Source organism: Corythoichthys intestinalis, chromosome 18 (assembly GCF_030265065.1).
Source record: "Corythoichthys intestinalis isolate RoL2023-P3 chromosome 18, ASM3026506v1, whole genome shotgun sequence".
Lineage (NCBI taxonomy): Eukaryota > Metazoa > Chordata > Actinopteri > Syngnathiformes > Syngnathidae > Corythoichthys > Corythoichthys intestinalis.
The window spans coordinates 25,367,065-25,382,816 of NC_080412.1; the positions used below are offsets into that span (position 1 = coordinate 25,367,065).

General features: G+C 42.4%; 1 protein-coding gene across 5 annotated transcripts in view; it reads left to right on the forward strand.

Annotated features, from left to right (window-relative positions):
- The first annotated feature begins 358 nt into the window (after positions 1-358).
- The window catches only part of usp25 (ubiquitin specific peptidase 25), a 73,413-nt gene continuing 58,019 nt past the window's right edge, over positions 359-15,752 (forward strand). For all 5 annotated transcript variants that reach the window (XM_057820386.1, XM_057820387.1, XM_057820388.1 and 2 more), the window contains exons 1-4: positions 359-595; positions 8,061-8,138; positions 8,541-8,685; positions 8,784-8,907. In XM_057820386.1, coding sequence (XP_057676369.1) covers positions 554-595; positions 8,061-8,138; positions 8,541-8,685; positions 8,784-8,907 — 389 coding nt within the window. In that variant the 5' untranslated portion in view covers positions 359-553. The remainder of the gene's footprint in view (positions 596-8,060; positions 8,139-8,540; positions 8,686-8,783; positions 8,908-15,752) is intronic.

The window sequence follows — 15,752 nt, forward strand, 5'->3', positions numbered from 1 at the left end:
TACATTTAAATAGTTTTATGTTAAGTGTGCAGGTGCATGGAGTCCACTGGATTGGATGTGTCTGTAACTTCATGAAAAAAAAAAAAATCATATTTTCGAAAAATGAGAAATTCAACATTATTTTCATGTCCTAGGAAGAATAAAAACACATCAGAAAAAAATCTTGACCAAGGATTTCATAATTCATGCATCAGAGGATCAAGCATTAACCCTTATGGAGATATTTGAATATTCAATGTTATTATCACTAAGGTTAGAATATTAATAACAACATTTTTATATTTCAAATTTGAAAAATCATGAACGATTTACGTAAATATTGTTCATGACGTAGTCTCGAACACCAGACGTAAGTAATCGATAGCAGATCACTGGGAGGCGACGGAGGCAATGTTTTCATGCCTGCTGACAATCTGGCCAACCCACTCTACTATGGCACCCGTAGTGTCGCAGACTGAGGATTCAGGTCGCTTTTAAAGTCACTTGAGCAAAACTAACTTGTGTGTTTTGCTGATCCGATTTTTGGGGGTCAACATTTATCGCTGAATCGGCCATGACTGTAGAGCAGAATGTCCTCCAGCAGCATTCTCAGAAGGTAAGCTTAACGCTATCTGCCTTGGCTAACTTTATCCTAAGTGCAAGGCAATGCATTCTTCGGATTCAAACCATGCATTTCTGGGCGCGTTGCATCATTATGCAATGGTATTATATTTTAGAGATGTGTTTCGCAGTTACTCGAATGCAATTTGTTTACATGAGGCCTGGTGTTATCGTAGCCTAACGCACAAGCCAATGTTTTGCTTCTTGTTAGCCAGACTTAGCAGTCGATCCCACGTTTGGTTTATGTTGGCGCCGTTTGTGAAAATTGCCAAAAAAAGCATACGCGTTCTTCTCGCTGACCTTTAAAAACGAGTCTTTAGTCGGTTCACCAGATTTAGTAATATTACCCAACCGTGGCGTCAGTAGAAATAAACAGCGCCAAATGCCAGTGTCACGTAACTCCACTTTCATTGACTACTTAATTACATTTGCAAAGCATTTCTATTTTTTTTGTAGGTGTGTTGTGTTATAATAATAGGTTACAACAAGCCACGGGGTGTTCTGTTTGCTAATGTTCTCTGGTTTTGGGTGTGCTAATGTTGTCGAGGTTACTCATCCCCGAAGTATCTGATAGCTTTTGTTTACATAGCCGAGCTAGCAGGGATGGCCGAGTCTTGATACATAGCGGAGATTTAACAACCCGTATCTGTCACTTGAATGACTAATTTACAAACAAAACGTACAGACTCCTAAGGATATAAACGACAATTGTCTGTCTTTACAAGCGGCAACATACGATACCTAATTTTAAGCGTTCTTCCATTTCTCGTTGCCACCCACTTCTGCTCTAGTGACTCGACTACTTCAACACAAGACAGCATGGAACATGTTTAACTACACGAAAACGTCACCTTTAGAGGGTTGAAGTCTGTAGCCTTGATCCTTTTGAAACAGTTTTCTCCATTCAAGGGTTTGCTGGAGATCAAAGAATCCACATTTGAGGAGATTTTTAAAAAATCAGAGGGATTTACTTCCATGTTCAGCACAGTTTGCTCTGTAAATTATGTACCGTGCTGGCCAAAAGTATTGGCACCCCTGCAATTCTGTCAGATAATGCTCAATTTCTCCCAGAAAATGATTGCAATTAAAAATGCTTTTGTGGTAATATCTTCATTTATTTTGCTTGCAATGAAAAAACACTAAAGAGAATGGGGAAATAATTAAATCATTATCATTTTTCACAAAACTAAAAAAATAAAAAAGTAGGACGGACATACAGTTTAAGTATTGGTACTAGTGCTGCAACGATTAAACGATAAACTCGGGTATTCGATTAGAAAAAAATATTCAAATTAAATTTTGTTGCTTCAAGTATTCGTTTAATTAAAGTGGGGTTGTTATGGTTTATTTTGAAAGTGTTTGCATTTAATTTTTAGTGATGAGGGTAGATACACTGTTCCCTGTTAAGACCAACGTAAGCTAAGTTTTTGTTTGATCTAATGTTTTTTAATGCATTCTTAATTTATTTTATAGGTGTATTTAGCCGTTTTTTTTTTTTTTTTGTGAGACAATGTGTCTGAACCATTTGTTAAGAGCATTGTAAAAAAAAAAACTTCAGCATTTAAGATAGCGGACTTTTTCTGTGTAATCAGACTTGCAGTCAGTTAAAATGAATTAAATTTGACTCAACCTCTGTTCTGTGCCCTTGTGTGTACCACATTGAGCATGGAGACTATCTCAGGACTTGAGAAGCAAGCATTGTGAGGAAGCATGGGCAATCTCAAGGCTAAAAGTCCATCTCCAAAGACCTGAATGTTCCTGTGTCTACCGTGCGCAGCGTCATCAATAAGCGTAAAGCCCATAGCACTGTGGCTAACCTCACTAAATATTTGATGAGAGATTACAACGAAAGATTGTGCGGATGGTGGATAAAGAACCTTGACTAACATCCAAACAAGTTCAAGCTGTCCTGCAGTCCGAGGGTACAACAGTGTCAACCTGTACTATCCGTCGGCGTCTGAATTAAAAGGGGCTCTTTGGTAGGATACGCAGGAAGACCCCACTTCTGACCTAGAGACTTGAAAAAACCAGGCTGGAGTTTGCCAAAACTTTCCTGAGAAAGCCAAAAACTTTTTGGAAGAATGTTTTCTGGTCAGATGAGACAAAAGTAGAGCTTTTTGGGAAAAGGCATCAACGTAGAGTTTACAGGAAAGAAAACGAGGCCTTCAAAGAAAAGAACACGGTCCCCACAGTCAAACATAGCGGAGGTTCTCTGACGTTTTGAGGTTGCTTTGCTCCCTCTGACACTGGACTGCTTGACCGTGTGCATAGCATTATGAAGTCTGAAGGCTACCAACAAATTTTGCATTATAATGTAGGGCCCAGTGTGAGAAAGCTGGGTCTTCCTCAGAGGTCATGGGTCTTCCAGCAAGACAATGACCCAAAACACACTTCAAAAAGCACTAGAAAATGGTTTGAGAGAAAGCACTGGAGACTTCTTAAGTGACCAGCAATGAGTCCAGACCTGAATCCTGTAGAACACCTGTGGAGAGACCTGAAAATGGCAGTTTAGAGGAGGCACCCTTCAAATCTCAAGGACGTGGCGCAGTTGGCCAAAGAAGAATGGTCTAAAATTCCAGCAGAGCATTTTAAGAAACCCGTTGATGGATACCGGAAGCGTTTTTTGCAGTTATTTTCTCTAAAGGTTGTGCTACAAAGTATTGGGCTGAGGGTGCCAATACTTTTGTCCGGATCATTTTTGGAGTTTTGTGTAAAATAATAATGATTTGATTTTTTTTTTCATTCTCTTTTGTGGTTTTTCATTGCAACCAAAATAAATGAAGATATTACTACCAAAGCATTTGTAATTGCAATCATTTTCTGGGAGAAATTGAGCACTATCTGACAGAATTGCAGGGGTGCCAATACTTTTGGCCACCACTGGAGATAATCATTGTAGAGCCTTGATTTGTGCATAAATTATGTTATCAATTAGTATTTATTAATTCATTAGTGTTTCAATTCTAGATTTTTCCAGATTAATTTGTGTTTGATTGTTTAACAAGTACAAATTGTGCATTGACGAGAGTATGAAGACATGTAGATAGGGCAACACCAACAGTGTTCACAACTGCTTGCACCACGTATGAAGTAGGAAACGAGCCATTGTGTTTGTTTTTTATCAAAAACTTAAACAGACAATTAAACTATTGCTGCTAGGATTACCGTAATCGATTAATGTGAGTAATTTGATTGGAAAAAAGCATCGAATCAAATTTTGCTGCTTCGAGTATTTGTTTAATTAGTGGCTTTCTAATGGTTTGTTTTGAAAGTGTTTGCATTTAGTTTAATTGATTTGGGTGGATACACTGCCCTCTAGTGACAACAGTGAATATGACATAACTCATTTAAAATGGCTGAATCCAGATGCTCCGTTAAAACCAACCTAAGGAAAGTTTTTGTTTGCGCTAATATGCTTTTTATGCACTGGTAATTTAGTTTATAGATACACTTAGACGTTTTTTTTCGGGGGTGGGCGGGATATGTGGTTGAACGATTTGTTAAAAACATTGTAAAAAAAAAAAAATAATAATTTTTTTATAGCATTTAAGATCGCAGACTTTTACTATGCAAATTAGCCAATTATTCTTTTGTTGAACTTAGTTCCTCATTTTTTTTTTTTTAATACCGTTAGGGTTAGGTTTTTTTTTTTTTTTTTATGAAAATGCAATTCTGTATTCTCATTTAATGCTCTTTTGAAAGTGTCTTAGCAAGCCTTTGTTTTACATCTCCTGAAATTAATTCTGCAACGCATTAAATTTTCCTAATCAGATTACTTGATTATTTGAACTGATAGATGAATCGATAATTTAAATAATCTATAGCTGCAGCCCTATTATAGATAATCAATAAATAGTCTATTCTGTATTTCAAACTGGTTCATTGAAAAAGTCTGTAGTTAGTAGTTACCCATCTTCTTCAGCCTTCATTTAAAAGGCATCCTCCAGCCAGTCCAGGAGCTTGTGTGTGAACTCACTCACATCCTGCTGTAGAACAAAGAATGTAATTTGCATTGTAAAAGAGTAGAACATGATCAGTTAGATTAGGGGAGACCTGGGTTGGTCACATTGAAGCTTAATATCTTGGGTTGAATTTGACATCATTTTCATTTGAAACGTTTTATATTTAGTATATATATATATATATATATATATATATTTTTTTTTTTTTACTTTTTGTTTTTAAATAGTAATTTATTATCAAAGATGTCCTGGCACTTTGTGAATCCCCAATTATAGGTTGGTTACCTGTCACACACTGTAGGGTTGGTTGTCACTTTTATATATTTATTTTTTTATTATATTAATTAGGGCTGCGGCTATCGATTATTTTAGTAATCAAATAATCGATCAACCACTTAGTTTGAATAATCCAGTAATCGGATAAGGAACAAAAAATTAAAATACCTAAAATGAGCCTCAAGCGTGATTTAAAAACTTAATAAATGAGGATCTAAGCACAACAAAAGAACAATTGACTAACTTACATAGCAAAAGTCCGCTAACTTAAATGCTATATATTTTTTTTCAATGGTCTTAACAAATGGTTCAAACATATTCCCAGAAAAAAATGGCTAAATATACCTATAAATGAAATTATGAACACATTACATTAAAAAACATTAGCTCAAACAAAAACGTAGCTTATGTTTGTCTTAACAGGGAACAGCTGGATTCAACCATGTGAAATGTTATACCAAATTTACTGTTGCCACTAGAGGGCAGTGTATCCACCCAAATCAGTAAAACTAAATGCAAACCGTTTTAAAACAAACCATTACAACGCCACTTTAATGAAACGAATACGCGAAGCACCAAAATTTAATTCAAATGTTTTTCTAATCGAATCACTCGAGTTAATCAATTAATCGTTGCATCACTAATATTAATAATTAGGAAAATTAAAAAGAATACATGATAATGTTACCATCATATTAGAACAGGTTTACAACAATGTTGCTTCAACAGAATACAACACATCCTATTTTCCAGATTAGTGAGTAAAACCAAAAACTAACTAAATTGCGTACAGAATTGAACATACCGGTTGAACATACCGGTAAACATCTAGTTTGATAGCTATTCACTGTCTGAAACTTAGTGATGACAGACAAGGCATTTGCACTTTGGAAATATATTCATAGTTTGTGTGCCTACTGTCTGCACTGTACACTACACACCGTTTGTTTTACGGCCTTATATTTATTTCCTATTTCAGTTCTATGGCGCATTTTATGATTTCACTTCCTTTATGTAAATGTATGGGGATGCAGCGAATGTGTCTAGAGGAAGGACCCAGACTTTCTAAATTTAGACAGTTAACTACCCTTGTGTAAAAATATATATATATCCAGCGATGGGATTCTTAAACTTGAGCTTGCCCTGTTGAGGTATGCTAGCCAATAAACATATATATATAATATTTTATGAAAATGATATTAAGTGGGAAATGGGACACTGCAGCAATTCAGAGGAATTTCCATTATTTCTATCCTTCATCCTTTTTTCTATCCTCTATCCATTATTCTTCTCCTTATAGTGAACTGAACGCGTAATTTATCTTGAGTATGAAATTTAGGGATATTCCATACGGTATAAATTTTACCTGAATTGTTTTCATACACAACGTTATAATTTGATACTCACATCATGTCAGAACTCGAGACGATGCGTTTAACGCCAGGGAAATCACTAGTCCGCTGTTGAACTTCTGATGATGTGTATTTGTTTTTATTCATGGCCGTGCACTAAATGCGAGAGTTTGAGATTAACATATAAGGTACGTTGTCCGCAACCTCAGTGTACGTGGATGGAAGATGGTTTATTTAAGAGGTGGTTGGCCCCTGGTGATAATAACAACAGCGCCCGCCTGGTGCAAAGTCTTGCTAAAAGACTTTGGTGTTTGGGACAATGGGGGTAAAAGACGCTGAGCCGCACATGAGAGGGGAAAAACACCAGCGGTCTACCATTAAGCCTGTCGCAATATGCAATAATTCCATTTATCGCACGGTAAATAAAAATGAAGGCGATAATTTTTCCGCTGCGATTTATCGCCTCGCGTGCACCTGTGTGCACGCGTCTGGCTGACGTGCTGTTAAAAGTTCAGCTTCCTTGTTACCAACTACACAAAACGCATTTTAGTTCTGTTTTTAGTTTAGTGCAGTTTAAGTTTAGTGCAGATGGAGAAAAAAAAGAAAAGGTGATGCTTACCATTGAAATGAAGATGTGAATGATAGCAAAATATAAGCATGTTGTGTGCATCCATGAACTGTGTCGTAGAATGCCGATCTCGGCCGGCGGTCCCCCTCCATTCGCCAGTTTTTATAAGTTAAGGTGACAGTTCTTATTGTGGTAACATCGCCTAAGAAATCGCCAGCTTCGTCAGGTTTCAAATCATGTATTCCATCAACTCGCCGAGTGTCCACTGCTGTTGACGCCAGGATCGAAACAGAAAGTAAAATAGGCTCTCCTGCTCACAGTCAGCCCCGCGGTGCGTTCAGGTACAGCAAAAAAAAGTCAGCCACATTTGAAGCCAATTTGTTACATTATTATAGGTACTGTACTGTATTATTGTTATTCTTGCTATTATTATATTATTGTTATTCTGATTTTTATTCATATTTTAATTGTTTTACTCTTTGTAATTGCTATTTGGAATAGTAACAGCAGTATTTATTAAGGCTGTAGTGTGGGGTTTTGGGCTGTGGAACGAATTATTGGAATTATAATGTATTCTTATGGGAAAATCCTGCTTGACATACGACCATTTCGACTTACAAACAAGCTCCTCGAACGAATTAACTTCGTATGTAGAGGTACCGCTGTATTACACATGGAACACCATAGCAGAAGCCATGAGGGGAAACGTTTTCATTTGCCTAGATGATTAAATTATTAAGTGGCCTTTTATTTTTCTTAAAAAACACATTTTATTTCTTCTGTGTATCTGTGCAGTATTAATATTGTTGTCTTTTACTTAAAAGAGGCATGGTCTATTGTGTTTTAGTTGTGATTTCCTAAAAAGTTTTTGAATTTAAGAGTAAATATTTATTGCGTTTAAATGGGTGCACATGATCTATTAATATATACTGTATTCTCACAGTGTTATTGTAATTTTCTTTGGTGCAATAATATCGCATATCGCAACAATTTATTAAATAAATTATCGCACACTAAAATTTGTTATCGCGACAGGCCTATCTACCATTGTTTAAATTTTTTTTTCTTCAAATTAAAACATTGTAAGCAGTTACTCACAGTGTTACTCATGACTCAAGTATTCGTTTCACCAAATACTTTTTTACTTGAGTAAATGTTTTGGTTGAGTTTATATTACTTGAGTAAGAATAATGTAATAATAACACTATTGTTATTTCTTAATTTTATCAGTGAACTCATGAGAAATTCATTGTTCATGTTTCAATGCCCTTACAGTAACTGATGCTATTTCTCCCTTAATAGCACCAGCAGACCCTACTAAACCAGTTACGAGAGGTCACAGGCACCACAGATATTCAGCTCCTTCAACAGGCCTTGCAGGTAAAGAAATTCAAAGTGGACAGACATTGAGTTCCAAGTAATGACTCGTAGTAAGTTCACTTGTTTTAGATATGAATTGAAGAGGAACATGATGACTGCATTAATGAAGTACAGTACACAATACAAAATCAATAACCGTACTTCTCTCTGCACTTCCACACAGTATTCCCTAGCTTGCATCCGAAGAGCAGAACAACGTTTTAGTAATGGCAGTCCAATACTCGCGACTCAGGTTTTAAGTGTTTTGAAGTTTTTAGGCAAACGGTTACATTTTAACCTCATAACACCGGTTTGCTTCGCTTCTTCTGCATTAAACCTGAATCAAGCAGAAGTTCATCCGTTCCGAATGTTCACAACTCGTTTTGAAAGACTACTGGCCTTAACTCGCATGTCACTTTACAGGTGAGCAATGGAGATCTGGCTGAAGCTGTGGCCTTTCTGACAGAGAAAAATGCCAAGGTCCCTCAGCAAGATGAGACCACCTACTACCAAACTTCTCAGGTGTCAGGTGACCGATACATCAGTGTGGGCAGCCAAGCAGACTCAAGTAAGCATCTACGGCTTGTCTAAAAGTGTAATTTACACTAGTATCTATTACACTAATATGACCATTATTTGAAATCGTTTGGTTTTGCATTGGTTTAGATGTTATTGACCTGACAGGAGATGATAAAGATGATCTCCAGAGAGCAATTGCCCTCAGCTTGGCAGAGTCCAGTCGCGCCTTTAGGGAGACTGGCATCACTGATGAGGAGCAGGCCATCAGCAGGTTCGTATCACAGCTTTTGTTTTTTACTATTATTTTTTATTACAGGCACTCCGATAAATATTTGAATGATACATTACAACTAGAAAATGCAATAAATAAAATGAATACATAAAATCCAACAAATCCAAGAAACTGCATGGGGAAGCTTTGCTCTGCTGGTTGGACAACTCCCACAGGTCACTTCCTTTTGATTTTGGGGCATTTATGGTTCCCTTTAGGGGTGTGACGGTACACAAAAATCTCGGTTCAGTACATACCTCACGATTCGGTTCATTTTCGGTATAGTAAGAAAACAAAATGCAAAATATAAATGTGCTATTTGTTTATTACACACCTTTGTGCTTTCAACAATAGGAAAATTAGCCTATACAAAGCTAGAATTCTGCTCAAAAAGTAGTGGGTATTTAAAGATAATCCAAAACAATTTGCCTTTCAGACCTCGCGTATTGGTCAGCTTTCTTTCTGAAAGGAAGAAGAAAAATGAAGTCCTGTGCTAAAGAGAAAAGCAATCCCAATGACAAAGATTTTAACATGTATTTTACAAATGAAATGCCTCAATGAATCATTTTTTTTTCTTATGAACGGTTTTCAAAAGCTTTATTGGTGGATTTTCTCAAGTTAAAGCGCCACACAGAAATTAATAAATTTAATTGTGTAAGCAGGACCTCTGTATTATTCTTAATATTTAATTACAGGTGTTTTGGCTCATTCCATTTATTTTATTTAAATGGACTATTGTTTATTTTATTATGTGTTTATATTTTACAAATGTGATGTAGTATTATATTTATATTTACATTTATATTGTATATTTTTATGCTGTATAACTTAAGTTCCTATGTGAATATTAGTTCCTACGTGTTTTGTTGTGGTAGGAGGGTTTTGTATTGAACACGGGGCCGTGTTGGTTATTATGAGAGCAGAGAAGACAGCAGTAAGTCAACAAAGACAAGTCAACTGTGCCCCGATCTAACACTCAAGAGATCTGGTGGAATCAAAAAATGGGCTACGATTGCATATTAGTTTGAAAGTCAACCGGATCCACCGTATTTTTACATGAGTGACTTCCGGTCTGCCCAATCCTAGCTACCGGTAGTAGTATTGACGCAGCAGGGTCGCGTCTCGCGTCAAATAATAAACTCTGCCGTTCTTTTCGCGTGCGTCGTGTTGAGCCGCTTCTGGGGCGCGTCTAACACGCGGCCGCACTACGACTGGTGTGCATTGGCTGATTGACTTTAACGCCGGCGTTTCACTGCGTTCTCGCGGCGGCCACGTTATCGCGCCGTTGACATTTCTGGGTTATACTGTCCTATCGTGTTGGTCCTCATTATAGTAGAGAAGACGGAGTGAATATAATCTACACAAAGAAACTGTAACCCGATCGACTCACAGCCTCGAAAAGTAAGGGTTACATTACGTCAGAAACTCGTTCGGTACGCCTCCGTTCCGAACCGAGCACCACATAGCGAAACGGTTCAATACAAATACATGTACCGTTACACCCTTAGTTCCCTTACTGTTGATTTTTGGGTAAATAACCGTTAATTTGGGTACAACCAAAGCAGTTATTCTCAATTATTTTCTGTTAGCCCCCCCACCCCCACTCCGGAAGGCGTAAATGTTTATTACAAATGTAAATGTAAATCTTTATTTGCTGCATGTAGTATCAGCTCCTTTGCCATGGTGTGGGGTTATTTTGCACTGAGCAATTTGGTATGCCACCTTATATGATGCTAAGAGTGCACGCTGGTTTATTGATGTAACACTGACAAAGCGGGACGATTGTTGCCAATATTTGTCACGTTTTCACTGAAAATAAAAATCAATCGGCTTAGTAGCGTTTCCCCTACAAATAAAAGATTGTGGCGCACCGCAAACCAGTTGACCTTTTGCATTGTGTTGCTGCCACATGTTGGTCAGAATAATTCACTGCATCTATTTTTTGAGATTTTGGCTGACAAGTCATTTACTTGCACAGTGCTGTGTCTGTCGGTTGCATTGACACTCATGAGTGCGTTCAGCTACATTTCCGCCTCCGTAATATAAGTCGCTAAGTATTTTACGTTTACAATAACCTATGTAATAGCTGTAATCAACTACGCATTTTTCTGTACATCTACCGTAGCTGAGTGCTATGATATAAGCCTGGCTAATAAAATATTTCAAATTGATATTTGTCATGGTTCGTCTTGTAAAAATTTTAATGTGGAAAAAAAATTCTCCTTTGTTATGAAATGAAGCAATTTCGCAACGGCACGGCATGTTGGGACTATCCGACTCTGATGTAGTCCACCAACACCAAAGCTTAAAAAAACTCTAGGGGAAACCCAGCAATGTTAGGATTCTCGGAATGGAGGGGATCTTTATGCAGACACAGGCACGGTGTGGCAATGAATAAAAATGCTTTATTGTGTCCAACACAAAAGCAGTGGAACTTCCTGATCGGGGTAGTCGAGTGGGCGTGAGGCGATGAAGCTCGGGAAGGAGGCAGGCGTGAAATCCGACAAGGGGCGCGCAAAAAACAGGACCTGGGACAAGAGCAAAAAATGTCGTGAGCCGGTGATCAGAGAAATAAGTAAAGAATGCGAGATACAACTGACTTAGCAAACAGACACGTTGATCGGGCGACGAGGTGGCGGCGTCCACTGCTTTTAAAGAGGGCTGATTATCATCACCATCACCTGTGGCCGCTCACCCCGTCTCGTGCAATCTGTAATCAAAATAAAAACAGGCACACCTGCAGGAGGTGGGCCAGGGCTCAGGAGGGAGGAGCAGGAGCCCTAACAGGACCCCCCCTCCTACGGGCGCCACCTGGCGCCCGACAAAGACTTCCAGGATGGGTGCGGTGGAAATCACGGATCAGCTCGCGGGACAACACCCACCGGGCTGGAATCCAGGACCGCTCTTCCGGGCCATAACCCTCCCAGTCCACCAGATACTGGAGCCCCCGGCCACGACGGCGGACGTCGAGAAGCCGCTCCACACGGTAGGCAGGACCCCCATCGACCGAGAGAGGTGGCGGAGGCGGCTGAACAGGGGGGGCCAAGGGACTCGTGGAAACCGGCTTGACTTGGGAGACGTGGAAGGTAGGGTGGACTCTGACATGGGCAGGGAGCTTAAGGCGCACAGCACTAGGGTTCACTAACTTTGTGATCTCAAAAGGGCCAACGAACCGGGGGGAAAGCTTAACAGACTCAGTTTTCAGTGGCAGGGACTTTGAAGACAGCCACACTTTTTGGCCGACGGCGTAGCTGGGTGCAGGTGTGCGGCGACGGTCAGCCTGGGCACGGGATTTCTCAGAGGCACGGAGGAGTGCAGCGCGCGCTTGCTCCCAGACCCTGGAACAACGATCTATGTGTCCTTGGACCGATGGGACGGCGAGGTCCTTGGGTTCGGTGGTCTGGAACTGGCATGACAGGGCGTCTGGTTTGGCGTTTTTGGAACCTGGAATGTATGAAAGGGTGAAGTCAAAGCGGCAGAAAAACATGGCCCACCTGGCTTGTCGTGGATTCAGCCCTCCGGGCGGACTTGAGGTACTCCAGGTTTTTGTGGTCGGTGAGCACGACAAAGGGCTGGGATGCCCCTTCCAGGAGGTGGCGCCATTCTTCCAAGGCCAGTTTTACCGCCAAGAGTTCCCTGTCCCCGATGCTATAATTGCGTTCAGCGGGAGAGAGCCTGCGGGAGAAAAAGGCACATGGATGTGTCTTGCCGTCGGCGGGCTGGCGTTGGGATAGCACAGCACCCACGCCTATCTCCGAGGCGTCGACCTCCACCATGAACTGCAGCGACTGGTTGGGATGAGCTAGCACCGGGGCAGAGGTGAAACGGCTCTTGAGGTCGCTGAAGGCGGAGTCTGCAGTCTTGGACCAAAGAAACGGCTTGGCAGTGGAAGTGAGGGCCGTGAGTGGAGCCGCGATCCGGCTGTAATTACGGATAAAGCGGCGGTAAAAATTGGCAAAACCGAGAAACCGCTGTAGCTGCTTTCGGTCAGAGGGGCGAGGCCAGTTCAGAACTGCAGTGACTTTTGCCGGGTCCATGCGTAGCTCACCCTGCCCTACGACGTAGCCGAGAAACGTGGTCTCCGGGACATGAAACTCGCACTTTTCTGCCTTGACGTACAGTCGGTTCTCAAGGAGCCGCTGGAGCACTTGACGGATGTGGTTCTCGTGCTCTTGAGGTGTGCGGGAGAACACGAGGATGTCATCCAAGTAGACCACCACAAATTTGTTAATCATGTCTCCCAGGACGTCGTTAATGAGGTTCTGGAAAACCGCTGGAGCGTTTGTGAGTCCAAATGGCATTACTAAGTACTCATAATGGCCCATGGGTGTATTAAAGGCGGTCTTCCACTCGTCGCCCTGCCTAATACGGACAAGGTGGTAGGCGCTACGTAGGTCGAGTTTCGTGAAAATAGCAGCACCTTGGAGGGGGGTGAACGCGGAATCAAGAAGGGGAAGAGGGTACTTGTTCTTTACTGTTATCTCGTTCAGGCCTCGGAAGTCTATGCAGGGTCTCAGGCCGCCGTCTTTCTTGCCTATGAAAAAGAATCCCGCACCTACAGGGGAAGACGACGGGCGAATGGCACCAGTTGCTAAGGACTCTGTAATGTATTTTTTCATCGCCTCCCTTTCTGGTAGCGAGATGTTAAAGAGGCGACCTTTGGGAAGAGCCGCACCAGGAAGGAGGTCGATAGCACAATCATAAGGACGGTGCGGGGGGAGCGATGCTGCGCGGTCTTCATCGAACACCTGCCCCAGGTCGTGGTAGCATTTTGGTACCGCGGACAGGTCAGGTTGTCCCATGCTCTGGACAGGACGAGCAGGCACTAAAGTGGATTTCAAACAGTTAGCATGGCAGAAGTCACTCCACGCAGTTAGCTTGGGGTGTGTCCAGTCTATGGCAGGGTTGTGTGTTTTTAGCCATGGCAGGCCGAGGACCAAAGGTGTGCCGGGACTATGGAAAACTAGAAAGGAGCTCACCTCTCTGTGGTTTCCGGACAAGATGACGTCGACGGCTTCTGTTTTATGACTCACACTAAAAAGGAGACGCCCATCGAGTGCTGTGGTTTTTAACGGGGCAGGAAGCGGATGCGTAACCAGCCCCAACTGCTCCACGAGGCCACGATCCATGAAGTTCTCGTCAGAACCACAATCCACAAGGGCGGTCACTGTGCGGGACTGGTCCTTCCAGGTGAGTGTGGCTGTGAGCTGGAGCCGGCTTGAGGAATGATTGGACATGTGGCTCACGAGTAGTCCCCCTTTTCTGGGTGAGCCCAGACGCAGCGGGCAGCTGCAAATAAAGTGCCCACCTTGACCACAGTAAATACATAATTGTGCTGGATACCTGCGTGTACGCTCCTCCTGCGACAGCCTGGTGTGGCCAAACTGCATTGGCGCGGTCCTTTCAGCAGGGGGTGATGTCGTTGGCGCCGTGTCAGTGGCCAGGACAGGAAGCGGGGATGGTCGCGGGAAGACTGTGAGGGGCAAATGCGGGGCGTCCGGCCGCACCCTGCGTTGTCTCTGGCGTTCACGCAGGCGATTGTCAATTTTGATAGAAAGGCTGACGAGATTGTCCAGGGAATCTGGCTCGTCCCGGGTGGCCAATTCGTCCTTGAGAGGCTCGTTCAATGCGTGGAGGAATACCTCTTGTAGGGCCGCGTCGTTAAAACGACTCTCAGCGGCCAACGTCCGGAACTCCACTGAGAATTCGGCGACGCTCAGAGACCCTTGGCGAGCCGACATGAGCCGTTTGGCTGCCTCTTTGCCGCGGACTGGGTGGTCAAATATTTTGCGCATTTCCTCGGTGAAGGACGCATACGAGCGACACACGGGGGATCCCTGCTCCCAGACTGATGACGCCCAATCGAGAGCAACCCCGCTTAGGCAGCTAATAAGGTAGGCAATTTTCGCTCTATCTTCGTGGTATGTGTGTGGCTGTAGCTCGAAAACTAGGCTACATTGCAACAGAAAGGCGCGACAAGTGCCGAGGTTGCCATTGTACGGCGCCGGAGCGGGGACGTGAGGCTCTCGGCCCGTAGCAAATGACGGCGGGTTACTTGCTGGAACGCGGCTTGGCGAGGCGGCGGCGTGGCGAAGAGGTGACGGGGCTAGTTGTGCTTGTATGGCCCGGAGTGAGTGGGAAATGGCCGTTACCTTATGGAAGAGGAAGTCAATGGCTTGGTGTTGGTCCCGGAGTGACCTGGGAGAGCCGGAAGGATTGTCTGCGAGATCCATCGTGGCCCGATCAAACTGTTAGGATTCTCGGAATGGAGGGGATCTTTATGCAGACACAGGCACGGTGTGGCAATGAATAAAAATGCTTTATTGTGTCCAACACAAAAGCAGTGGAACTTCCTGATCGGGGTAGTCGAGTGGGCGTGAGGCGATGAAGCTCGGGAAGGAGGCAGGCGTGAAATCCGACAAGTGGCGCGCAAAAAACAGGACCTGGGACAAGAGCAAAAAATGTCGTGAGCCGGTGATCAGAGAAATAAGTAAAGAATGCGAGATACAACTGACTTAGCAAACAGACACGTTGATCGGGCGACGAGGTGGCGGCGTCCACTGCTTTTAAAGAGGGCTGATTATCATCACCATCACCTGTGGCCGCTCACCCCGTCTCGTGCAATCTGTAATCAAAATAAAAACAGGCACACCTGCAGGAGGTGGGCCAGGGCTCAGGAGGGAGGAGCAGGAGCCCTAACAAGCAATGTGACTAGGGACTAATGTCTTTAAGTGATGTCTTAATTGATTTGGCGTCCTGTTGTCCGCTGCAAACATTTTTCGACACAGTAAACAGGCTGGTCTTTTCTAATCTCCCACTGTTTTAAAAGTCAAACCTAAAACGCT